At 37.4% G+C, this 26,412-nt stretch overlaps 1 protein-coding gene across 1 annotated transcript in view; it reads right to left on the bottom strand.

Moving 5' to 3' along the window:
• FOCAD (focadhesin) overlaps window positions 1-26,412 on the bottom strand; it is a 272,034-nt gene that overhangs the window by 108,850 nt on the left and 136,772 nt on the right. Inside the window, exons 15-17 of the mRNA XM_052644701.1 lie at window positions 10,274-10,408; window positions 6,399-6,449; window positions 5,605-5,688 (exon numbers count right to left, since the gene is read on the bottom strand). Of these exons, the coding sequence (XP_052500661.1) occupies window positions 5,605-5,688; window positions 6,399-6,449; window positions 10,274-10,408 (270 nt within the window). The remainder of the gene's footprint in view (window positions 1-5,604; window positions 5,689-6,398; window positions 6,450-10,273; window positions 10,409-26,412) is intronic.

Here is a 26,412-nt window from a genome sequence, read left to right on the forward strand (position 1 = left end):
ACAAAATGCTTCACTACACGTTCTGAACCAGATAACCTTTCAGCCATTTCTTCTGTGTGTACAACCTATAAAAATCCAGGAGTTTGTGGATAAGCAGAGAATTCTATTTGGAACATGTCAAGTATCTGCATAAATTCATTTACAAAAAGAAACAGCTTCTGATGAATGCAATGACATTCACTTAAATCAAAGCCGAACAGGTTACACCACATTAATACCAACCCAGGGTGCATAATGAATTCTTTTATATTACTCACTTCTAAAATTAACTCCAGAAATCAACAACACAATCTATCTTAAGAGCTTTATAATAAAAAGCTCAATTTTTAAACGGCCAAATATTTTTTAATGAACCCAAGTCACAGAAGAATCAACTGAAATGTTTATCCATTATTGACAGTTTTACCAGAAACACAATTCTCGAATAGTTTTTTTTTTTGGTTTGTTTTTTCATTTTGTTTCATTTGTGGGGTGTGAGGGGGCACTAAAGAAGGTGAAAGAGAAGGATAAACAGCTAAAAGACTAAGAAATACAAACTAAATGGGGGAAAAAATCATTCTATTTAATATTGAAATAAGTCCTCAAAGAAGCCCCATTGAATTTTTTAACCAATTTTAGATTTGCATATTTCAAACGATTAACAATATTGTTACAAATGAATAAACACATGGATTCATTCAACATTCCCAGCTCCTAAGACAGCCTAGCACTTAGTATATGTATGTCCAATAAATAATTATTAAAGCAATGCAACTGTTAAGTCTCTATCAACAACAATCCACAGAAGTTCCTAATAATACATCAGTGACAAGAAAGATGAGTTAATGAATCTGGTATTCAAATCCCTAGCTCACATGGTGTCTTATTCAGTTCTGCTCTCCAGAGACATTTTCCATCTTACCGCACATGTACTGTTTCATTTAACCCTACACCTTCCTGCTGATGCCTGCCACTCCTTTAATGGCTTTTGATTTACCAGCCCGTTAGCTTTCTCTCAACAAGTTTCACAGTTTGGTGGATGAAGCAATGAACAAGAAATCTTTCTATAGTAAATTTAAAGAAAGGTATACTTAGAAAAGTAGTTGAATTATAATCCATGAAAGTAACCATGTGGATATTATCCACTGTGAAAGTGAAAGTCACTCAGTTGTGTCTGACTCTTTGCAACCCCATGGACTATACAATCTATGGAATTCTCCAGGCCAGAATACTGGAGTGGGTAGCCCTTACCTTCTCCAAACCTTCCCAAACCAGGGATCGAACTCAGGTCTCCTTCACTGCAGGTAGATTCTTTACCGAGCCACCAGGGAAGCCCAATTATCCATTGTATCTACTTTGTTTTATTTTTTAAAAATATTTATTTAGTTGGCTGCACTGGGTCTTAGTTGTGGCACTGGGAATCTGCATTGTCACATGCGGGATCTTTCACTGTGGTTCACAGACTTTCTAGTTGTGGCACACGGGCTTAAGTTGCTCGGTGGCATGTGGGATCTTAGTTTCTCCTACATTGCAAGGTGGATTCATTACCACTGGACTACCATGGAAGTCCCCATTGTATCTTTAAAAAATTTTTTTTCTACTTGAAATTCACAGAATGTTTTGCTAACAGATTATCTCACAAGTTTCCACAAATAGAAAAAGAGACTGTGGACACACTTTCACTGGAAAGGTATACAAGTAGCCTTCAGTTTTGTGAGTAAGCCAATTGCCTGGGGTGCAGAGTGAGCAAACTTTGATAACAAGAAGGAATCTTAGATCTTACAACTAGAAAAGTCCCTACCTGGAGAGACTTCTGAAACAGTTGAAAGTACGCTTTCAGAGAAAGGGAGTCACAGTTTCACATTACTGCCATCATCCACAACACAGAAGCAGGAGCTGACTAGGTTGCATCCTTTCCCTTTGGGGACTTATTTGGAATATGAACATGTTGCCCATTTGGGGGGCTTTTAGTCCTTCAGACAACCAAAGTGAAAATCAGTAATGGATAAAAAGAAGAAGAATGCATGGTGTGTGGCCTTGGAAGTAATGATTTCTTCATGTGGAGGAAGGTTCTCTATATCAGAAGCTGGGGGTTGGAGGGAGGTAGACTCTGTTAAACCATTAAGTCCTCTCATCTTAATCCCATTTGAGAGAATGATTCCCTGGAGGCTCTGTCAGTAAAGAATCTACCTACAATGCAGGAGACCAGGTTCGACTCTTGGGTCAGAAAGATCCCCGGGAGTAGGAAATGGCAACCCACTCCAGTATTCTTGTCTGGGAAATCCCATGGACAGAGGAGCCTGGTGGGTTACAGTCCATGGGGTCACAAAGAGTTGGACATGACTAAGTGACTTAACCACCAAACTACCACCAGAGAACCAGATACCTGTAGAAGTGAGTTATATCCCAGAAGGGAGTTAGGGCATAAAAAAAAAAGGTTGAAAAAGCAAGGCTAAAATAAGTCTTAGAGATTACCTTTACAGCCCTTCGGGCTCTGTTGGGTGAAAACCCAAGCATACATATAAACCCAACTCTACATCACTACTCTTTACACTGGAAGATATAAAGAGCTATTTACGATTATTCAAGGATCTGAGGATATAGGAGCGAAGTTAAGAAAGTAATATTTGACTGAGCATAGCACTTAATTGAGTATTAACTCTAACACACATAATCAGAAACCGAACACAACCCTCAAGTAAGATAAAATACAGGGCTTCCCTGGTGGCTCAGAAGTAAAGAATCTGCCTACAGTGGAGGAGACATGGGCTCGATCTCTGGGTCGGGAAGATCCCCTGGAGAAGGGAATGGCAACCCAGTCCAGTATTCTTGTTTGGGAAATCCCATGGACAGAGGAGCCTGGCAGGCTACAGTCCTGGGGGTCACAGAATAGTTGAACATGACTTAGCAACTAAACCACCACAGAATAAAATATAAACATATGAACATTTAAAGAGGTAGAGACTAAATAGTGAAGAGTATATGGCAATTATTTAATAAAAGCTATTATGCCAGCTGGAATATTTCAGTAATAATAGCTAAAAATAAGGCAATCATTATGCTGTGATCTAAGTTAGAAAATGCTTATTTAAAATAATAATAACAAAAAAGTAGCTTTCTAGAAACTGTAACTAACCTATTGGTAAGAGTCTGTAAATCAAATATACATGTGACTTTTTCCTTTGTCTTTTTTCTTTTAAGAAGCTATGGGTATTGCTGATCACCATAATACAGTCTGAAATCCCATCTTTTTAAATTTTATGAGTCAAAGAACAAATCTTTTCTTAAGACTTCCTGTTTGTGATAACTGCATGACAAGCTGCCCGATCTGTCTTTGAGTTCTCAATAACACGGGAAATCCTGCCTTCTGATGGATTTGGTTTTACAAGAGCCTATCGTCAGTCCCTTCAATTCAATTCAATAAACAGAAACTTGCCTGGTTCCTACTGGCATCTAATCGTTGAATAAAGTCAATCCAAAAGAAAAAATCAACCCATTTTAAAATGCTTGAGGATCCCAAGAAATTCATAACAAAATTTCTTGCCATTTCACCCCTAGAATGGATTTTGGGTCATGTTACACATAATTTCTTCTAACACAATGTCTTCTTCACTCTCTAATGGCATTCAGTAAACATTTGTAGGGACCTCTCTGGTGCTCCAGTGGTTAAGCTTTGACTTTCAGTGCAGGGGTTAGGGGTTTGATCCCTGGTTGGGGAGGTCAAATTGCCAACATCCGCTGGATCATCAAAAAAGCAAAAGAGTTCCAGAAAAATATCTACTTCTGCTTTATTGACTATGCCAAAGCCTTTGACTGTGTGGATCACAATAAACTGTGGACAATTCTGAAAGACATGGGAATACCAGACCACCTGATCTGCCTCTTGAGAAACCTATATGCACGTCAGGAAGCAACAGTTCGAACTGGACATGGAACAACAGACTGGTTCCACATAGGAAAAGGAGTACGTCAAGGCTGTATATTGTCAGCCTGCTAATTTAACTTATATGCAGAGTATGTCATGAGAAATGCTGGGCTTGAAGAAGCACAAGCTGGAATCAAGATTGCCAGGAGAAATATCAATAACCTCAGATATGCAGATGATACCACCCTTATGGCAGAAAGTGAAGAACTAAAAAGCTTCTTGATGAAAGTAAAAGAGGAGAGTGAAAAAGTTGGCTTAAATTTGGCTCAACATTCAGAAAACTAAGATCATGGCATCCAGTCCCATCACTTCATGGCAAATAGGTGGGGAAACGGTGGAAACAGTAGCTGACTTTATTTTTCTGGGCTCCAAAATCACTGCAGATGGTGACTGCAGCCATGGAATTAAAAGACGCTTACTCCTTGGAAGGAAAGTTATGACCAACCTAGATAGTATATTCAAAAGCAGAGACATTACTTTGCCAACAAAGGTCCATCTAGTCAAGGCTATGGTTTTTCCAGTAGTCATGTATGGATGTGAGAGTTGGACTGTGAAGAAAGCTGAGTGCCGAAGAATTGATGCTTTTGAACTGTGGTGCTGGAGGGGACTCTTGAGAGTCCCTTGGACTGCAAGGAGATCCAACCAGTCCATCCTAAAGGAGATCAGTCCTGGGTGTTCATTGGTAGGACTGATGTTGAAGCTGAAAGTCCAATACTTTAGCCACCTGATGTGAAGAGCTGACTCATTTGAAAAGACCCTGATGCTGGGAAAGATTGAGGGCAGGAGGAGAAGGGGACAACAGAGGATAAGATGGTTGGATGACATCATCGACTCCATGGACATAGGTTTGGGAGGACTCCTGGAGTTGGTGATGGACAGGGAGGCCTGGCATGCTGCAGTCCATGGGGTTGCAAAGAGTCAGACAAGACTGAGAGACTGAACTGAACTGAACTGGGGAGTTAGGACAAAACATAAAACAGAAGAAATATTGTAAAAAATTCAATAAAGACTTTAAAAATGGTCCACATCAAAAAAAAAAAACTTTAAAAAATAAAATAAACATTTGTATGTTTTTGAATTAGCACTAACACTAAACATGAAACCATACACTTTACTCCTTAATATTACCTGAGAATTGAAAGCTGGTTATATTAGGTAGATGTTAGAAAAGGTTGGTTGTTTTTAGTCTAAAAACTGAGATAACGTCATATAATGTGTTAACACTTAAAAGAGAGTGATACCTTCTTCACCCAGTTCTCCAGGACTATCATTTCAAAATAAATAAATAGCAGATTTTTTTCACAAGGCATCTCAAGTCTCCATCACAAATAAAGATCTTTGGGTGCCCACATTATAGGAAACCATACTCTGTGTAGTCTGGGTTTGGGTAAAGTGGTTCCTAGAGTGACACAGATCTGCTCTGGGCACAGGAATACAGTCATACAACCGGTCACCTTATGGAGACTGCATTTTGCTCCATACGTGTCTTCCATTTGCTTCAAAGAGGTTTAAATTCACTATCTGTGAAGTCTAAGACCTCTACAATCTATAACAGATAAAACAAATAGTGAATATAAATTCTTATCTTTTAAGGACAATATATCTAGAGTTACAGGTAAGAATCTCTTCCATAGAGGGATACAAATAAAGCTATACACACAGGAGAAGAGAGACAGCAGTGAGAAAGCAGAAAGGCCTACCTCTTCAGGCAGATGAAGAATTGTGTGGTCCCCCGCACCAAAGTGTGACAGAGATTTATAGGCAGCATTTGCGACAACTGGGTCCTAGTAAAATACACAAAAGAAATGGCATATATTAAATATCAACTCTGGAGGAAGAAAAAAAATTTTCCCTCACCAACCTTAATGTTCTATAGTCAGTGCTTTGGAAATGGTATTCACGCCTCACTTATGTGCCAATTAAAAGTAGAGAGTAAACAGCATTGGGCAGACATATAAGAAGCACCAAATATTTATTCTTGTTGGGACATTAAACATAAAAATATGATTCTTCTCTGATTCTTCAGCTACTTCACAGGGAAAGTTGACCTTTCGGAATCTAAGCTTTTTCACTCGTGAGTTGGGTACAATACCACCGACACTTTTTTCTCCATATTTCTTGGTTGGAAATGACATTAAAAAAATGGAATGGGCTTTTTATTCATTTGATGTGCTTATTGGTGGGAAGGGGCAAAGCAGGAAAAAAGAAGGACCATTTAAAATGAGAGACAATGGCAACAGTCCCTCTTCATATCCATCAGCATCACAAAGTAATAAGTGCATTTTATGGTGAAAATATATTAACTGGCATAAATTAAGAATAATTTTTAAAATGTAAACTTGTAGTCATAATTTTTGAATTAAAAATTTTAAAATTTTATCCTATTCTTATATTACAGTTCTTTATAACACAGTTCTATAATTCTTATAATATTCTTGTATTACAATTCCTACCCCAGCTTGGTTCTGTTTCTCTGACACCCTTCTGATAGTACCTTGTTTTGAGTATGGTTCCAGAGGAAGCTGAGGACTTGAACTTTAAAATTCTGAAAAATCAACAAACAACAGAATAAATTCTAAGACAAAGATAAAATTGAGAGTAAACAATCTAAAGTAGCAAATGTCAAAAGTAAATCACTTTCAAAATTATACCACTTGTAACAAACTTAATCTGTACTTACTTATCATTCATAAAATGAAAACACTCAGAAATAGATTCATCATCCAAACATATGGATATGTTAAATAAGGTGAGACTTTTAGATTATTAAATTTCACTTCACTTTTCACTTTCACTTTTTCCCCAACCATTTCTTACTGACCTCTCAAATCTCAGTACAAATGTTAGATTACTCTCCTCTTTCAGGCCACTATTCCTAATCCCCTACCCAGACGAGAGTTCTCCCTTCTCCAAGCAGCCATATGGCACCTGGCACACTTTAGCATTTAATGTGATTATCTGGGCATGTGGTTAACTCTCTCCTAGCTTGTATAATAATCATTAAAGCGCTATCTGTCTTTCTCATTTCAAAGGCTGGTATATAAAGAATATAAAACCCATTCCCTCAAATGACAAATATTTAATAAATAAGTGAGCATAAAAAGCCATTTATCTTCTGGCACTTAATGTCTCCTTCATTTTAGCCACATCTAACTTCTTGCCCTGCTAGATCATATGAGGTTCTTTTATACCTCCTTGATTTTGCATATGCTCCTCAAAACTTCAATGGAAAGCAATCTTTGGTAATTCTTCGTGATCTTAGTCCAACAGCACCAACTAAATAAGGTTTCTTTAGTGTCCTCCTAAGAATGTTGGTCACGTCCACCACCATACTCTCCTAACCCTTTGAATGCACTCAACAAATGCTATTGTAATTATTACTGCTTGTGTCTATATCCTTTACCAACTTTTGAGCTTTTAAAGGCAGGGACTGACAATGTGGTATAATGGAGCTAGAAAGTGCTGGGTTTAGAAAACAGCTTTCATTTAGAAACTGCAGTACTGGCTCAGTTATTTGTCTTGCATGTAGCAGATACTCAGTAAATATTTGTTTAATGAATGAGTCAACCTTTCAAAACCTCAGATTCTCTTGTTATAACATGAAAAATACTTTCTTATCAGATATTAGAAGTAATACTGTGACATAAAGTAACTACTGCTGGGAGTATAACTACTTAAAATAGTATCTATTATTATTTATTAGTATCTCTAAGGCCTAGTACAGCTTTAATAAATATATTCTGAGTCAATGAATGAATGTATCCAGCACTTTAAAAAGCAATTCAGAAAACACATTAATTGAAACATGGACTCTATTTTCAACAAGCTTGTATTTTAATGGAGATAATATTTGTGCACATGTACCTGAAGTAAATATAAAACAGAAATAAAAGTTCTTAAGACAGTATAGATACGCAACTTTAGGAATAATAGACTCCTGCTTGAAGAAAAATTCTCAACAGATGGGATAACTTAAACTGATTCTTTATTTCCTAAAATAGACTTTAAAATTAGAGATGAAAAAGAAAGTAATTCAAGACAGAAAGAACAACATGAACAAAGGATAAGAAATAGAAAAATTTGAAAACAGAGAAGGAAACTATAAGTGGTTTGGTTTCCCTGGGGTGCGGGAGGCAGAAAAGAAGAGTGAGGCCTGATTCTAAAAGATCTTATTGGCTCCGTATAAAACAACTGACTTCATTTTAGGTAAACAAAAGGCATTTGAAGTGAGGTGACACGGGATAGCAATGACCTAAGAAATGCTTTGGGAAAATTACATTTAACTCAGGCTTACATGCCAACAAACTCTAAGCAATTAGCAGGAAAAAAAAGTACTTAAACACACACAGGAAGAGAGAGGGGGAAGGAGAAAGAGAAGGAAAGAGAAAGTGGAGAAGGTGGGAAGAAAGGAAGGGACAGAGTGAGTCAGAATGACAGATGGAGAGGGGCTTTCTCTACATTTCTCCCCTTCTGCTCCAGGTGGGCTCTGGTCACTGAAGGAATCTCCCTTACTAGGAGAAAACTGATAGATAGACCATCCCAAAGCTGCTACCTGGACAACAGGGAAATCCGAATATGATTATAAGCATGAAGATAAACCAAAAGAAAAGGTCAGCAGAAAAGAATGAAAATTTGAAGGAAAAAAACACAGTCCAAAAGACAACTTATACCAATGTAAGCAAACATAAAAACCCAACACACAAACCACTTCACACATTAACCTGTAATAAAATCTGAATAACTCAAAGTACAGGCAGCACAAAAGTACATGAGTTCAGCTCTTGAAGACAGAAAAAATATACACAACACGATATACAAAGTCCTTATTTTGGTTTTTAGTCTGAGCTCCTTATCAGTAGCCTGGCAGACTTTCTGACATCATAAAGGTATGTACCCGTGAATGGCAGTCATAAAAAAAGACTGTTGGTGAATTATATAATCTAGGAGTCTTGAATTGATTCTGTTTTTAATACCCCCAAACAAAAGCCAGAATGTGAGAATAAACTCATAATATCCCGTACTGGTTCATTCACTCATTCAATAACTACTTTCTGAATACATATTATGTGCCATGCTAGATATTGTGTCCTTGGTGAGGACAAATCTGATTTTACTCACTGTGTAGCATTTAGAATGATCAGAACAAGTGTTATCTTACACTCCTGTCTTATCATGTGATCTAAAACAAGTAAGGGGCTATTCCTGGAATTTTATGGAGGGCTAGTTTATCAAACTCTGTGAAGCACTAAATCAAAGTAAAAGTTTACCAAGACTTCAAGTGAAAATTAATTGAAGCTCTTTGAAAGAAAAGTAAAAAACATGAGCTTAAACGAGGTTATAGCTACAAAAGTGGAGATATAAATGAATCTGCCACCCTCTCATTTCATTCAAAGAAGAGAAAATAAAGAAAATGTTAAACAGAAGCGCATGAATCTTTCAGCAAAATGTCTTCCACCAAGTGGTGCATCACAATGCCAAATACTGACTAGTTCATAAAATTATTTTCCTCTCCTAGGACAGTTTGATTTTATAATCATCTTCATGTAAGAATATACATGAAGAGCAAAGCTGTATATTGAAAATGTAAACTATTAATAACACACAAAAAATAAAATCTCTATGCCCAAGCTAGAAGCAAAGCACAAATAACACCATGTCTACACTACTGGGAAAGTCTGCCCTGCCTTACTAAATCCTTTATAATGCTTTGTAGAATTTTAAACACCAACAAAACACATTTAAACTGTTGGTCTCACGAATTTTATTATTTTAGAAACATACTGGTTTTTAATAATCTTGACTATACTTTCATAATAAAATTTGGCATCCTTCATGTAAGTAAGTCTTAAAGACAGAGGACTGATAAGGGTGGATATCCATCTATTCCTCGGAGTCCATAAAGACATCAACATGTTCACAGAACTAAAAGCACTAAAGGATTTTTGGCAAACACAAAATTACGAATAATTTTTTCCCAAAAGTAATGGTAAAGCACACATTTTCCCAATGTAGAAACAGACAATTTGTTGAGATCCAAACACATACATCCAACCAGTCCCTTCTGAAGGAGATCAGCCCTGGGATTTCTTTGGAAGGAATGATGCTAAAGCTGAAACTCTAATTCTTTGGCCACCTCATGCGAATAGTTGACTCACTGGAAAAGATTGATGCTGGGAGGGATTGGGGGCGGGAGGAGAAGGGGACAACAGAGGATGAGATGGCTGGATGGCATCACGGACTTGATGGACGTGAGTGAGTGAACTGCGGGAGTTGGTGATGGACAGGGAGGCCTGGTGTGCTGCGATTCATGGGGTTGCAAAGAGTCGGACACGACTGAGCGACTGAACTGAACTGAACTGAAACACATACCTCATACTCAGCTGTATTGACTGTTAAGGAAGGAACCAGAGAAAACAGCTCACTGAGGGTCTTCAGAATGAGAGGTCTTGTGTCACAGCTCAGCTTTGGGGAGAGAGCATTCCAAGTGGAGCGAATACAAACCACCTGTGAAGCAAACACAAAAGTCAGTACCTAACAAAATCCCAGCTCATCTGAAGCCATTAGTAAAGGAGACTGTCTTTTATTATCAGGAAACTTGAGAATAAGAACTCTTAGAAGACAGGATTTGATAAGTTGTCACCTCTTAGAAGAAATTATATAAACTAACAAAAACTGTTGTTGAAGAAGATCTAGCCTGCCTCCCGAAACTGCTTTTTTATGGCTTTATTTTGGTTAACCAAAGAAATAAAACTCTCTCTCATGCATGAATATACAGATTAGCTACACAGATTAACTCCAGCTTAGCTACAAACATCGCTGAATAGCCATTTTCTCAAAACAAAGACAGGTAAGATAACACTAGTACATTTCTAAATCCAAGTATTCACAATTTTTTATAGTTTTCCATCTTACTGAAACTATATCACCAATCAGAAAATTGAGATGTTAGTAAATACAAATAAAACACTCTCAAATCATCTTACAAATTTCTAAATGAGGTAGGTGAATTATTTTATTATTAAAATAGTAACTTAAAACTTTGTTTTAAAAGTCATTTCAGATTTTAAGAGGCTGTTAAATGATAAAAATTAAACTAATAAATGTCATTTCTAGCTTGATCCAACTGCCTTAAACCAAGTATTATAAGGCCATTTCAAGATCTGGTTTATGGATGTTCAAATATCTTCTTAAGTTCAATTCCAACTACAGCGATGATTTCGTCACTTACAGATATTTTACTAAAACTTTAAAACTCAGGCAGGAAGAGTGACAACACACATCAATTAGAGTTGGACAAGGATTAATCTTTCTAAAACACTACAGTCTTTTATCTTAAGCTTCAATTAACACACACAATTTATTTTCATCTACTAACATAAACTGGGTTTCCCAGGTAGCTCAGTGGTAAAGAATCTGCCTGCCAATCAATGCAGGAGATGCAGGTTGGATCCCTGGGTGGGGAATATCCTCTGGAGTAGGAAATGGCAATGCACTCCAGTATTCTTACCTGGGTAAATCCCATGAACAGAGGAGCCTGGCAGCCTACAGTGCATGGGATCGTAAGGAGTTGGTCATGATTGAGTGACTGAGCACACACACTAACTCAGATTATTTAGGAAACACTACATAAGGTAAAGAATAATATATACTTAAGGACCCAGATTAAGGAAAGACTCAAATATAGCAGAAAGTATCTCAGAAAACCTAGATTCAGTGCTTTTGCTCTTATTTTCCACTTTCCATGAAAGAGCAGAAAAGTGCTATTTGACTTGGGATCCACTACAAATTTGGATTCCACCATCACTAAGGGTTGCGCTATCTGTCAGGCATGACATTAGACACATTTATACAAAGTAGTTCTAATATTACAAAGCAGCAGTATTTGAAATTAAAAGGAAAAAAAATAGTCCTTTAAAAGCTACCAACTCAACATAGACTATATACCCAGAGTAGTATACAGCACTAAGAGGAATAATAAAATATAATCTAACCTTCAAAGAACTTACCACCTTATCAAAAAGAAAGAGGAATGTACGTAACTCTAAATTATTGGAAAACAAAAGGCACATGATTAGATTTTGAAATATTTCCAACAGAAAATAGGCTTAGGAGGAATCCAGGTAGGAAAGCTATGTCATTGAGTGGGAGTCATTAGAGCTTCAAGAGGCAGAAAGCCTAGAGAGAGGACTTGAAGAAGGAATGGAAGGAAATCAGGCAGACCTTTCGCAAGGAAGCGGAAAGCATACACCAAAACACAAATAAAGCAAGTTGTAGGCATGCATGAGGCCTGGTAAAGAAAGGCTGGTGTAGATCAAAGAGCACCTAGAATAGCAAAGCAGTTTGGATCAGAATCAAAAGGAAAAGGAAGCCTCCAGAGATTTCTGAGTTGGGCAATAAACTAAATTCAAATGTTATTTTTGAAAGATTCTTCTGGTAGTCATAGTCAAACTCAAAGCTGTCATGAACTTCTCTAATTCTTATTTCTTCCTAGTCCTTCACATAAAGAGACTCAAAAGTTTTCCAAAAATCATACGCTCAATATAATCACTGATTATCCACGCCTTCTCCTTATTTTAAATGCCTATTAAAATTCCAACCTTCTTTGTTTCAAGACTAAGCTCAAATCTCAATTCTACAATTAACTTTTCTCTTACAATTCAGGCCTTCATTTTATCCCTTTCTTTCCTCTAACTTCCAGCATTTAAAACTCTATACTTTCCCACTTAGCATTTAATTATATACTACCTAGTAGTGTTCGCTATTTTCGTGAATATAAATTGTCTTCTCAACTAGATACTTAGCTCCATGAAGACAATGACCACATCTAGTTCTCACTCCCTGCTCATCTAGCACACTAATAATTATATCAGATTATCAGTAGTGATCAACTACTGATGATAATGGAACCTGAGAGATAGTAAATCTGAGACAGAAAAGGAAAGAATTAAAAGGTCTTGGACAATGAATTGGAAAGTAAGATGATTTGGGCCCAGAGACCTGGGTGAATAAAAAGCAACATAATAAAATGGAGGGGAAGCTGGAAGGAGCATCTTTGCAGGAAATGGGGGGATGGATATGTTTAACTGGAGTTCACAGAAAGACATCCAGAGAGAAATATTCTGCAGACATTAGGGAAAAACTCAGATGTAAGGCTGGCTAATGACAGTTTTGTCATTTAAACATTTGTATAAATCAAAAGCCAGGAAGAAGTATAGTCTCATACATATTCTGATGCACTTTGCAGATCAACAAAAAAGATGCCTGGCCACCAATTATGGAAGTACAAAAGGGGGCCTTGTCTTTTCCATAGTGGTGAATGGGGAGTGAGGCTACATCCTCCAAGTATTTTCAAAGGTTTACACATTTTAAAAGTCTTTTTCCTAAAAAGTTTGGAAACGAATGCCTGAAATGGTACTCTATACATAGACTATGAGAAGACATTCTAGCATCTCAACAGTGAATTGTGCCTTAATTGTAAGCAAGGTATACCTGCCAGGAATTATCAGTAAATTTAGGCTTGCCCATACACAATCAGGAGCAGGGAAGTCTTTAATAAAGAATGCTGCTTTCTCTGACCTTCCCAATACTGGGCCATTCTTGACTAGATCTTAGCGATCGTCTGACCCTGAGGGCTCCTTGGATTCAACCTATTACCACCTTGCTATGTCCATCTCCTAGAACCTTATGGATTTCATCCTCTAGCCTTATGATCTGTCATATTATATCAGATGAGCCAAGTTCATGGTCCTGGTCCCAACAGGCTTGTTTTACCTTAACAATTCATTACCCAATGACTTGTCTATTTTCAAAATACAGATTGACATCAGGCTCCAACACCTAATGGGCGACACTTGAAATGATTGATAAAGAACATTTTTTATATACTTGAGCTGAAATGGAAAAATTGAGAGTGGGGGTAATTAGCCAGGGCCAGAAATAAAGAGGAAAATACCTGCACTATGGTACTAAAAGGAGGTTGTCAGTTTCCATAACCTAATAGCTTGAGTTCAAATGCACACATGAAAAGAGGAGCTACTGCCTTTAGCCTATAGCAGGCAGGGAGTTGGAATGGAGACCTCCACAAAAAAGCCAGCAGGAAGGGCTGCCCTTAGTGTAATGGTTAGACTAGAAGCCACTGAGCTGAGAAATTAACATAAAAAATGGCAGTGAGCTGGGGGCTCCTGGATCACTCTTGGAAAGCACTCCCATAATATATAATCCAAATGATTTGCACAGAAAAATAAAATAATCCCCTCTAAAAATAAGTTTATAGCTTTATTCATTATAATATGATTATTTAACACCAAAGGCAAACGATCGTCAGAGCTACATGGTAGAAAACACAGGCTATCTACAAAGGAGTAAATTAGAATAACAACAAACTTTTCAAAATTAACAAGACCGGATGATCATGAAATAAGATCTTAAAAGTGCTAAGGAAACTATCAGCCTACAATACTAAATCCACAATTCAACAGTAATGTTAAACAAGCAAAAACAAAACAGAAGGAGCAATATGTAGGTATTATGCAGATACGGCATATGAATATTTACAAACAAAAGACTCAGAATATCTTGCTTAGTTTGTCTATGAGATATTGGAGAATTCATTCCAAGTGCTAATATTATGCACATTTTGTTGCCATTTCTGTTTCTTGGGGAGAATGACACTTTTCCATGTTACTCTTCCACAAGAACCTTAGCAACAGTAAACAGCACAGGTTAAGGAGACCCAATGTAGCATGATATACTGGAAAGAGCTCATGACTGGAGTTATAAAGCCCAGATTCTCCTATTCGGTAGTTGTGGGGCTATGGCAAAGTCATTAATCTCCTTCAATCTGTTTCCGCAGCTGCAAAACAGAAATACTACTACTAACATCTGCTCCATGTATAGCACAAGGTTAATAGTAAAGGCAATATTGAGGCAACTGTATGCAAACATGCTTTATACATTGTAAAAGAAAGTTATTGATAGAAAAATAATGAATCATGAAAGAATCAGGGTCTTTGCTTCAATTCTTGCGCCGTAACAATGCATTTGTTCCTTTGCAGAGGCAATAGATGCCTATTACTCTAATTTTACCTCCAAAAGCTATTTCTAGCAGTTCCAAAGAACAGCCTACTCCTTTTGTCCTGATGTTTTACTCCAGCAGAGGGAAAGCTTTATAAAAACCTTTAGGCTATGAACACCACCTTATTTGCCCTTTTCATAATGAAGGTAAAAGAAACTGCCTTCGCAATTAAGAGGACTCGAGCCATCATCGTGCAGCGAAACCCTCTTAAGCTAATTCAGCCCACACAATTCATAAAACAGGACACTTCTGTTACCAAAATACAATAACAGGAGCTAAGAGAGTTTAAGGAGCCACGATCAATGGAGCAGAGACAATGGGAAAAATACCATTCTTTCCAATCCTAATAACATGGGGTTAAAGGTTATAAGTATTAAAAAATGACTAGCACAGGTTTATTTAAGCAACTTCACAGTCTTTTAATGTCTGAGTCCAGGGTATTATCAAAGCAGTGTTGTAGAAAACAATAGGAATAAATACTGAGTTGCCTTTTTAAAAGTCCCTTATAATATAAAGGGACAGTATTTCTGATGATTAGAGTTGCTCAACTTCTGTCCTGTTGATGGCAAGTAATGGAAAGACATATATCTAAATCCCAAGTTGTGGCATAGTAAATAAAATATAAGTGTGCTTGATGGGATAAAACAACTGTCATACAAACAATCCCTAACATCATTATACCATTTCCAAAGAAGGCAAGACAGAGGTCTTCAGATTGTTTCATATTTCTGAAAAACTGGCAGTTTGCAGTACAGACTTATCATTCTTATATCTGCATAGATAGAAGAGGCTGGAACTATAGAAGTGATTCAAGTAGAAACAAGTATTTATTAATACTAAACAGACTGATCTAGATATCAAGTCACCCAAGAGATTCACTATGCAGTGGTCCAGGATTTTAGGGTTCTCTTTTACTCCCCCTCGTGAGCAGCTGCAGCATCCCCAAGACACCTCCCTATAGGGAATAGTATCTTCCAGTGCAAACTCCATTGATTTCTCTGCAGAAACAGAAAGAAATGACACAAAGAGCTCCCTGCAGGGACGTTCACTTTTCAGTTTTGCTAGATTCTGTCTGGATTAATTATCTATTTCATGTCGGACATTCTTCTGGCATGAACTACCAAATTCACAGTAAGATTGTGTCAGAAATGTTCTTTGACAAGAAAATGATTAGTGCTTTATTCCTCACAAATAACCAGAGGGAATTTTCCAAAAAGGCCAGTTCCTTCCCCTGTTCAGAGAAATGGAATTTAGACTTCAAGGTAAAAAAGAAAAATAATAGAAATTCAATCAAAATAGCTTAAAAAAAAAAAAACAACTCCAACTGCTTAGAAGTTGTTTAGCAGATAAAAATACATGGCTATATAATAACTACATAATCAATAAATATACCCCAGGAAGACAATACTGCACAAAGCTGAAAAAATGCTGAAAAAATTCTTATGTAACTAAAATTCAGGTGTAACCAAAGAGCTTCCTGTAGGGTCTCAAAGAAAATACTAGCCAGTGACATCATAAGAGTTTAGATTGAATAAGCTACAACATGGATGAAGCTTAAAAACACCAGGCTAACTATGGAGAACAGTGGAGATTTCCTAAAAAATTAAGAATAAAACTACCATATGACCCAGCAATCCCACGACTGGGGAAAATCATAGTTCAAAAAGATACAAGTATGCCAAAGTTCATCGCAGCACTATTTGCAATCGCCAGGATGTGAGGCATCCCAGAGGCCTATCAACAGATGAATGGATAAAGATGTAGAGGATTATGCATATATCTATGTATATGGAGGATAATTGCTTTATAATGTTGTGTTAGTTTCTGCCACACCACAGTGCAAGTCAGTCCTAATTGTGTGTGTGTGTATTCTCTCCCTCCTGAGCTCCCCTCTCCCCTCCTATTCCACTCTAAGTTGTCATGGAACCAGGCCGGGCTCCCTGTGTTATATAGCAGATATATACATATATACAATGTGTGTGTGTGTGTGTGTGTGTGTGTGTGTGTATAATGAAATATTATTCAGCCATAAAAAGGAATGAATCTGAGTCAGTTCTGGTGAGGTAGATGAACCTAGAGCCTGATATACAGAATGAAGTCAGTCAGAAAGAGAACAATATCCCATACAATGCATATATATGAAATCTAGAAAAACAGTACTAATGAACCTATTTGCAGGGAAGGAACGGAGATGCAGATGTAGAGAACAGACTGTGAACACAGTCGGGAAAGAAGAGGGTGGGACGAACTGAGAAATCAGCACTGACATATGTACGCCATCATGGGTAAAATAGCTAGCTAGTGGGCAGCTGCTATATAACACGGGGAGCCCGGCCTGGCTCGGTGACAACTTAGAGATGGGAGTGGAGAGGGAGGCTCAAGAGGGAGAGAATACACACACACACACACACACACACACACACACACACAATTAGGACTGATTCACACTGTGGTATGGCAGAAACCAACATGATATTGTAAAGCAATTATCCTCCGATTAAAAACACACACACACACACACACACCAGGTTGTGTGAAAGAAGCCAGTCACAAAATACAACATATTATATGACTCCATTTATACAAAATGGAAAACAGGCAAATTTAGAGAGACCAAAAGTAAATCATTGATTGTATAGGGTTGGGGGCAGGGGAGGGATGGAGGCACTGTGCGATGATAGTTAGGGGGTACAGAGCTTCTTTTGGGAGTGATGAAAATGTTCTAAACTTGAAAGTCATGATGGTTGCAAAACTCTGTCAATATATTAAAAATCATCAAAGTGTAAATGAGTGAACTGTACTATTTGTGAATTTTATCTCACTAAATCTTTTTATCAAAAAAAAAAAAAAAAAAGAGTTCAGATTTAGTGTGGACCTGTTTGACACCAGGGAAACAGATATTTTGGTATCAGAGAAGTTTAAGCTGGAACCTTGCCTGTGCCACTAATTAGCTAAATGACCTTTGGTTTTCCTTCTCTGCAAAATGAAGGGCTGTGCTTGTATTAGGACTCTCTGGAGAAATAAAACCAACAAAAAAGAAAAGAAAGGAGGAGGGAAGGAAGAAAGATAAATAAAGATAGGGAGATGGATAGAGAAAAATATTTATTAGAGGAAGTGTCTCAAGCAGTCGTGGAGGTCAAGAAGTTCCACGTCTGCAGGCTGGAGAACCAGGAAAGCAAGAGATGCAAATCAGATCAAGTTCAAAGACGTGAGAACCAGGTGGCTGCAGTGTAAGTCACAGTGTCTGCAGGTGCAAGAAGCAGGAGCTCCAAAGTCTGGGGGCAAGAGAAGAAGGATGCCCCGTATCAAGAGAATTTACCCTTCCTTTGCTTTTTTGCTCCCTTCCAGCCATCATTGGATTAGTTGATGCTGCCACACTGTTAAGGGCAGATCTTGCTTCTAAGCCTAGGATTCAAATGCTAATCCCTGTCAGAAATACCCTCATAGACACACACAGAAATTATGTTTTACCAACTATCTGGGCATTTCGTAGGCCTGTCAAGTTGGCACAGAAAATCAAGTTGGCATAGAAAATGTACTACCATAGTATAAAAAAACTGAAAACAAAATACTCATCAATAAAAGATTGGGCAACATATGAAAATGTAATATACAATGAAATACTATGTAAGTGTAAAAAAAAGTATATATATATTGCCAGGAAAAAAAGTACACACTATATTAAGATGGAAAAATCAGGTTATAATACATAGTATGCTCAATAAAAGGTGTTCCCCAGCTTAGACAGTAAAAGAATCTGCCTGCAATGTGGGAGACCCAGGTTCAATCCTTGGGTCAGGAAGATCCCCTGGAGAAGGGAATGGCAACCCACTCCAGTATTTTTGCCTGGAAAATCCCAGGGACAGAGGAGCCCGGTGGGCTGCTGTCTATGGGATCGCACAGAGTTGGACATGACTGAGCGACTTTGCAGCAGCAAGCTAGTGTCTGGCAGCTGCCAGTATTCCATGGGTCATGATCCCTTCCTCACACCATCACACCGCCTTTTCTTCTCTTTCAGTTGTCATGCCACATCTCTCTTTACAGTAGTTAAGCCTGTCTCCTTCTTAAAGGCACACTTGTGATTACATTTAGGGTAACACACAGATATGGTATGGACCTAACAGAAGCAGAAGATATTAAGAAGAGGTGGCGAGAATACACAGAAGAACTGTACAAAAAAAGATCTTCACAACCCAGATACCACGATGGTGTGACCACTCACCTAGAGCCAGACATCTTGGAATGTGAAGTCAAGTGGGCCTTAGGAAGCATCACTACGAACAAAGCTAGTGGAGGTGATGGAATTCCAGTTGAGCAGTTTCAAATCCTAAAAGATGATGCTGTGAAAGTGCTGCTCTCAATATGTCAGCAAATTTGGAAAACTCAGCAGTGGCCACAGGACTGGAAAATATCTGTTTTCATTCCAATCCCTGAGAAAGGCAATGCCAAAGAATGCTCAAACTACTGCACAATTCCATTCATCTCACATGCTAGTAAAGTAATGCTCAAAATTCTCCAAGTCAGGCTCAGCAATACGTGAACCGCGAACTTCCAGATGTTCAAGCTGGACTTAGAAAAGGCAGAGGAACCAGAGATCAAATTGCCAACATCCACTGGATCATTGAAAAAGCAAGAGAGTTGCCGAAAAACATCTATTTCTGCTTTATTGACCATGCCAAAGCCTTTGACTGTGTGGATCACAATAAACTGTGGAAAATTCTGAAAGAGATGGGAATACCAGACCATCTGACCTGCCTCTTAAGAAATCCATATGCAGGTCAGGAAGCAATAGTTAGAACTGGACATGGAACAACAGACTGGTTCCAAATAGGAAAAGGAGTAAGTCAAGGCTGTATATTGTCACCCTGCTTATTTAACTTATATACAGAGTACATCATGAAAAATGCTGGGCTGGGTAAAGCACAAGCTGGAATCAAGATTGCCGGGAGAAATATCCATAACCTCAGATATGCAGATGACAGTGGTCAGAAAGTGAAGAAGAATTGAAGAGCCTCTTGATGAAAGTGAAAGAGAAGAGTGAAAAAGTTGGCTTAAAGCTCAACATTCAGAAAACAAAGATCATGGCATACGGTTCCATCACTTCATGGGAAATAGATGGGGAAACAGTGGAAACAGTGTCAGACTTTATTTTTGGGGGCTCCAAAATCACTGCAGATGGTGCTTGCAGCCATGGAATTAAAAGATGCTTACTCCTTGGAAGGAAAGTTATGACCAACCTAGACAGCATATTAAAAAGCAGAGACATTACCTTGCCAACAAAGGTCCGTCTAGCCAAGGCTATGGTTTTTACAGTAGTCATGCATGGGTGTGAGAGTTGGATCATAAAGAAAGCTGAGTGAAAAAGAATTGATGCTTTTGAACTGTGGTGTTGGAGAAGACTCTTGAGAGTCCCTTGGACTGCAAGGAGATCCAACCACTCCATCATAAAGGAAATCAGTCCTGAGTGTTCACTGGAAGGACTGATGTTGGAGCTGAAACTCCAATGCTTTGGCCTCCTTATGCGAAGAGGTGACTCATTTTAAGGGACCCTGATGCTGGTTAAGATTGAGGGCAGGGGGAGAAGGGGACAGAGGATAAGATGGTTGGATGGCATCACCGACTCAATGGACATGAGTTTGAGTAAACTCCGGGAGTTTGTGATAGAATGGGAGGCCTGGCATGCTGTGGTCTGTGGGGTCCAAAGAGTCGGAGACTGAACTGAACTGAACTGGACAGATAGTCCAGGATAATCTACACATCTCAAGATCTTTAACGTCATCATATACACAAAATCCCCTTTATTATATAGGGTAACATTCATAGGTTCCAGAGATTAGGACCTGGATATCTTTGAGGGTCATTATCCAGCCTACAGGAATGATTTAAAAGTGCTTTCATAGTGGTAGTTGATGTACAGCTTTATGAATCTACCAAAAAATCATCAAACTGCACTTTAAAAGAGTGAACTTTATGATATGTGAATTATATCTCAGTAAAACTGGGACTTTCTTAAAAAGACACAGTTGTCAGAAAAAATATAGCTATTACACAGCTCAAAAAATAAAAGGCAAACAATTTGTGTGCAGTTGTGCTCAGGCATACCATAAAGGAATGAAGAAAATTCCATAAAGTCAAGGTTAATAGTGCTTCAGATAAATCTTTCAACAACTCATATGTGGAATCAGCATGTATAGTAAAATGATATAACCACATATACATACATGCATGTAATTATACACATATAAATGTAAATATATATTAAATGACACAACTACATATTTGTATATATGTGTATGTATGTATACATTTTATGAATTTATTTAATACATATGCATAAACTGCAATGGATTGCTATATTCTAACACAGGAGAGATGATGGTACCACCAGTCTTCACTATGGAACTCCCATTTTTCCTTTAGGATACCTGGCTTCTCTGGGTGACATGTGACCATCTGATGGAAATTCAGGTAAAGAAACCATCCATCCCTGTATTAAATATTACAAGAGCTTAATTTTACTCTCTTTTTTGAGATAAAAGATAAATAAGAAATATTCTAATATCTTCTTCCCATACCTCCTGGCTGGACTTATACACAAAACATTTTAGAGACTGATGCTCTTGACTATGCTCCCAAACATCACTGAATACCAGAGTCACTGAGGAACTCATTAAAAAATAGAGAGATTGGGCTTCATCTCTAAAGGATTCTGACTTTGTAGCTCAAGTTAACCACGGAATTTTGAAGACCACACTAGACATCACTGCCATTCATTTTTCAATGAAGTCCATAATGTGGACAGAGTAGTTGAGCCAAACAAGTGAAAGTGAAGGAAATTCACTTTCACTGAAGCTATAAGTGTAACATGATGAAACAAAGTCAGCGATACTCTTGTTTGACCTGTTTTCAACAATTTCAGATCAAAGTCATATGACCCTGTGAATCACTGAAGCAAGTTAATTGTTCAAACAACCACTTACATAAGTAGAGGCAGTGTGCCATGGCCCTGAAGCAAAAGGAATGGTACCTCTGAGAATATCTTACTCGTTACTATTGAATTAGAATCTAGAGCAACAGGTTTCATTATGGTACTATGAGAAGATCTAAGCCCAGCTTTTAATAAAGCTCAAAAACCTAACAGCAAGGCCTACATAGGTATGAAGTCATTTAAATCATGAAAGATAAGTAATATACACTGAAAACATGAGAAGGGCATTAGAACAACATCCAATTAATAGTATAGTCCATAGACTTGAACGAATCCTTTTCTGGTCAACTTTGCAAAGTCTTTCAAACTTAAAACTAAAGAATCCTAAAACAAAATAATATACTATCTCCTTTAAATACGACTTCTGGATTTGTAAGCATGTTAAAGAGGCATTCCAAGTAATTTTGTACCTATATAAAGATTTACCAAAAGTTTACTTATTTAATTCCCAATACTTCCCAAGCCTTTCACTAACACATGATTTTAGTTATCTAATTAAAGTGAAGTCTAACCTGGAAATGTTAATGTTTCTGGAAATAAGTCTCTTAGTGATATTTTATCTTGGGAAATGAGAAGGTAAGATCAACACATTTAATGGATAACCAACAAAGACCTGCAGCATAGCACACAGAACTCTGCTCATTGTTATGTGGCAGCCTCGATGGGAGGGGAATTGGAGGGAGAACGGATACATGTATGGCTGAATCTCTTCCCTGTTCACCTGAAGCTTCACAACATTGTTAATTGGCTATACCCCAATACAAAATAAAAAGATTTTTTTTAAAAAAAGGCCAACACATTTATATAGCATGGAGATAAGTTTAATTACCACAGGTAACAATGACATTTTTAATAAAAGTTTAATTCTAGGTTCACATGGGTATATGATGAATAAGTTTTTAAAAATTCTAGGTCACTTAATGGTATATGTGAATTTCTTAGAAGGTACCAAAATAATGTTTTCCATCACATCTCAAAATCCATAAAGCCTTTCAAATGTGTAATGCCATTTAATCTACAACCCTTCTTCAGAGACCCCCTCTCTCTACATCCTATGTCTCCATTTATCCCAGAAAAACCCACCCCTTGTATAAGCTTAAATGATATATTTTATTCACAGCAATGGCAGAATGGCACACAATTAGCATCCTTTTAGTCATGTCATTATTTCTAGCTCAGTGGCGTTTATTCAGATGAGCACAATTTGCAACCACTGAGCCCCGCTCTTCTGATGTTAACTGGCATCATTAAAACCCTCCTAGTGTCCAGTTCATTTGATCTTTTAAAGAATACCCTAGGTTTGTGACTGAGAGCCGGAAACTCACGGCTGGATACCCTAAACAGCGTTCATGTTTGGTCACAGATTACTCACATCAGTTAATAATCCTCAGAGAGCAAATTCCACTTTAAGAGGGAAATCTTTTCATACGAAAAAATTTTAAATACAAAATAAAATGGAATTAAGCGGAAACGGAATTAAAATAATGAACAGCAGGGAGAAGGGGTTCCTAAATGTCATAACTTAGAAAGCTGAGGTTGTAAAATGTTCAGAGTGAAGTACCTAAAAGATCACGCCAAATCTAGGTACGGTAAAGGTCAGACAGAGGAGAGAGGATGGGCTCATAAGCGCAAAATCAGGAAATGATAAAATGCCAAGACTTTAAATTTAAAATTTTCTCTAAGTTTGATTTAGTGTTTGATTTTGCATTATCTACAAAATACTGTCTATAAAAAACTGAAAATGACCAATTAACTAATTATTGAAAGCTGAAGTCTTTTCTATTTAAACAGGAAATGTCAGTATTTGAATTTTCCCACACATTTCACACATGTGTTCAATAGTATTCCATTTTACAACTTACTACAGTCAGTTAAAATTTTATTTTGAAAATGAAAAACCATATTTAAAAATATACTTACAGCATGACAAAGTAAATGTTATAATATCCACGAATGTTTAAGAAAAGGCAAGTTCCTGCTGTCCCTTTATAGTTAAAAATAAGGCCAAACTACAACTTTCAACTGCAAAGAGTCATTGTGTAGTACATAAAAAGCTCAGCGTGGAAATAGATTCAACAAATGTACAAAAAGCGTTTTCATGCCCAGGAAGAACTGAAGGCATCAAAAAACATGCCTCAGCTACAAATAACATAGAGCTCGGGTCAGAAAGACAAGCAAATTCCTTGCCTAATGCATAGCAAATTAAACTTAATCAACTCCTCTGCAAGGTCGAGCTGGGAATCCACCTTTAAATGTCCCCACAAACAAAACATAAGAACAACAAAAGAGGTTCCAGAGAATAAGTAATAAATACTGAATCCACAGTAGGTGACAGAACCCTTACTGTACACAGCTGAGAAAAATCTGCCGTGGAACAATGTATCACATTTCCATATTAAATTATATTTACCACGCTGAAAAATGCTTAAACAAAATGCAGGATTTCTATTGGCCATTTTAATACCACATTGACTCCCTAAACCTTCCAAACCCAATCCTGTTGAAAATCTGAGTCCCACTGAAAATCGTTCCCACCCCATGGAGCCCTGAAAGAGCAGCTAGACAAAGAGTTGGGATGATGGGAGAGGGCAGGGAGAACTACCTTACCCCATGATTTCAGAAATAAATCAATAAAAGAGGGTAGAATAGCCAAAACATAACCCTGGCATAGGGAATTTCCGGGAAAATCACTTCAGTGACAAATGGCCTGGAGTGAACTCTTCCAGCGGTCAAGAATCCCCAGGAAAGGGCCCTCCCCTCCTTATCTATTGCTCAATTGTACAATACTCTGCTTTGAAAATATAACACCCTCTTGGAGCTAGGCGGGATGAAAGAGCTTTTCTTCATGATCCTGCAACGCCTATTAATTTTTGCTACAAGAGACTCACAGCTGATTAAGAAAACAGAGGGTTAGCGCTGCCTCACATTCCCATCTCAAGGACTTAAGAGAGAAAAATCTTAAAAGTGAATGAGCCCTCTTTTTCAGTACAATGTACTGATTTTCATTTATGCACACACCAAAAGCTGTTTCTCTTCCAACTGTGGGCAATTTGTTTAGACTGAAAGTCATTTTCCTCCTTGAAGCATCAGAAGCAATGTTACTAGATTCCTATGTGGTTAAAGAATTAAATTTCTGAAAAACTATGACTCATTCACCACCACCCAGAGCACAGATTTAGAAATCTATGGCTGAAGAAGCAAAACTTGTACTGTCCCCAAAGTACATTCACACTTTTATCACAAGCGGAAAAGCAACATGATACAGTGGAAAAGCACAAGCAGTATAAAGAGCATGTGAATATCTACCTTATCATGTCAATTTGGATGTTATTTGACTTGCCAGGCTCATGAGCAAATAGCACCTACATTACAAGATTACTATGAAGTGTAATACAGGCTATAATGGACACCAAATGCCAGACATATTCACTAGCATGAAAATATGCAGCTTTAATAGTTTTGTAGTATTAAAGTATAACAACACACTGCAAAAAGTACAGATCTTAATTGTATATTTCAATGAATCCTGACAAATGTACACACTATTGTAACCACCACCTCCATCGTGATACAGACTGTGGAAATATGTGAGTCACATATGCAATTTAAAATTTTCTAGTAACCACATTTTTAAAAAGTAAAAGGAGACAGATTAAATTAATTTGAATTACTGTCATTTTTACTTAACCCAATCTATCCAAAACATCATTTTAACATGTAAAATAACCTACAAATATTATGAGATATTTTATATAATTTTTCATACTAAGACATCAATCTGCTGTACATTTTACACTTAGAGCACAACACAATTTGAATTAGTTATAGTTCAAGTATCTAACAGCTCTTAGATACAGACCACAGTCCAGAAAATTATCTCTTGCCCCTTTCTAGTCTACTCTTCTCCCCACCCCAAGTCAATTACCATGCTGATTTCTATCCTCATAGATGAATTTTGCCTATTCATGAATTTCATAAAAATGAGATGTATGGACTTTTTGACTGGCTCCTTTCACTGAGCAGGCTTCAGAGATTCATCCATATTGTTGCAAGTAGCAGTGGTCCTTTCCTTTTTATTGGTGAATAGCATTCCAATGTATAAATACAATACCCATTTGAGTTGTTTCCAAATATGCTATAATCATTAAGCTGAAATGAACACTCATATACAAGTCTTTTTGTGGATATGTTTTCATTGGCTCAGATAAATATCTAGAAGTAAAATGCTGGATCATAAGTATACATTCAACTTTATAAGAAACTGCCAAATATTTTTCAACAGTGACTGTATCATTTTATAGTTCTGCCAGTAGTGTAAGAGATATCAAGTCACTTTACACCTTCTCCAATGTTTGATATCATCAGTTTTCTTTTTTTTAATTACTGATTTCAGTGGTGTGTTTGTTTCCCATTGACCAACAATGTTGACATTTTTCCATATTTATT

Source organism: Budorcas taxicolor, chromosome 8 (genome assembly GCF_023091745.1).
Source record: "Budorcas taxicolor isolate Tak-1 chromosome 8, Takin1.1, whole genome shotgun sequence".
Classification (NCBI taxonomy): domain Eukaryota; kingdom Metazoa; phylum Chordata; class Mammalia; order Artiodactyla; family Bovidae; genus Budorcas; species Budorcas taxicolor.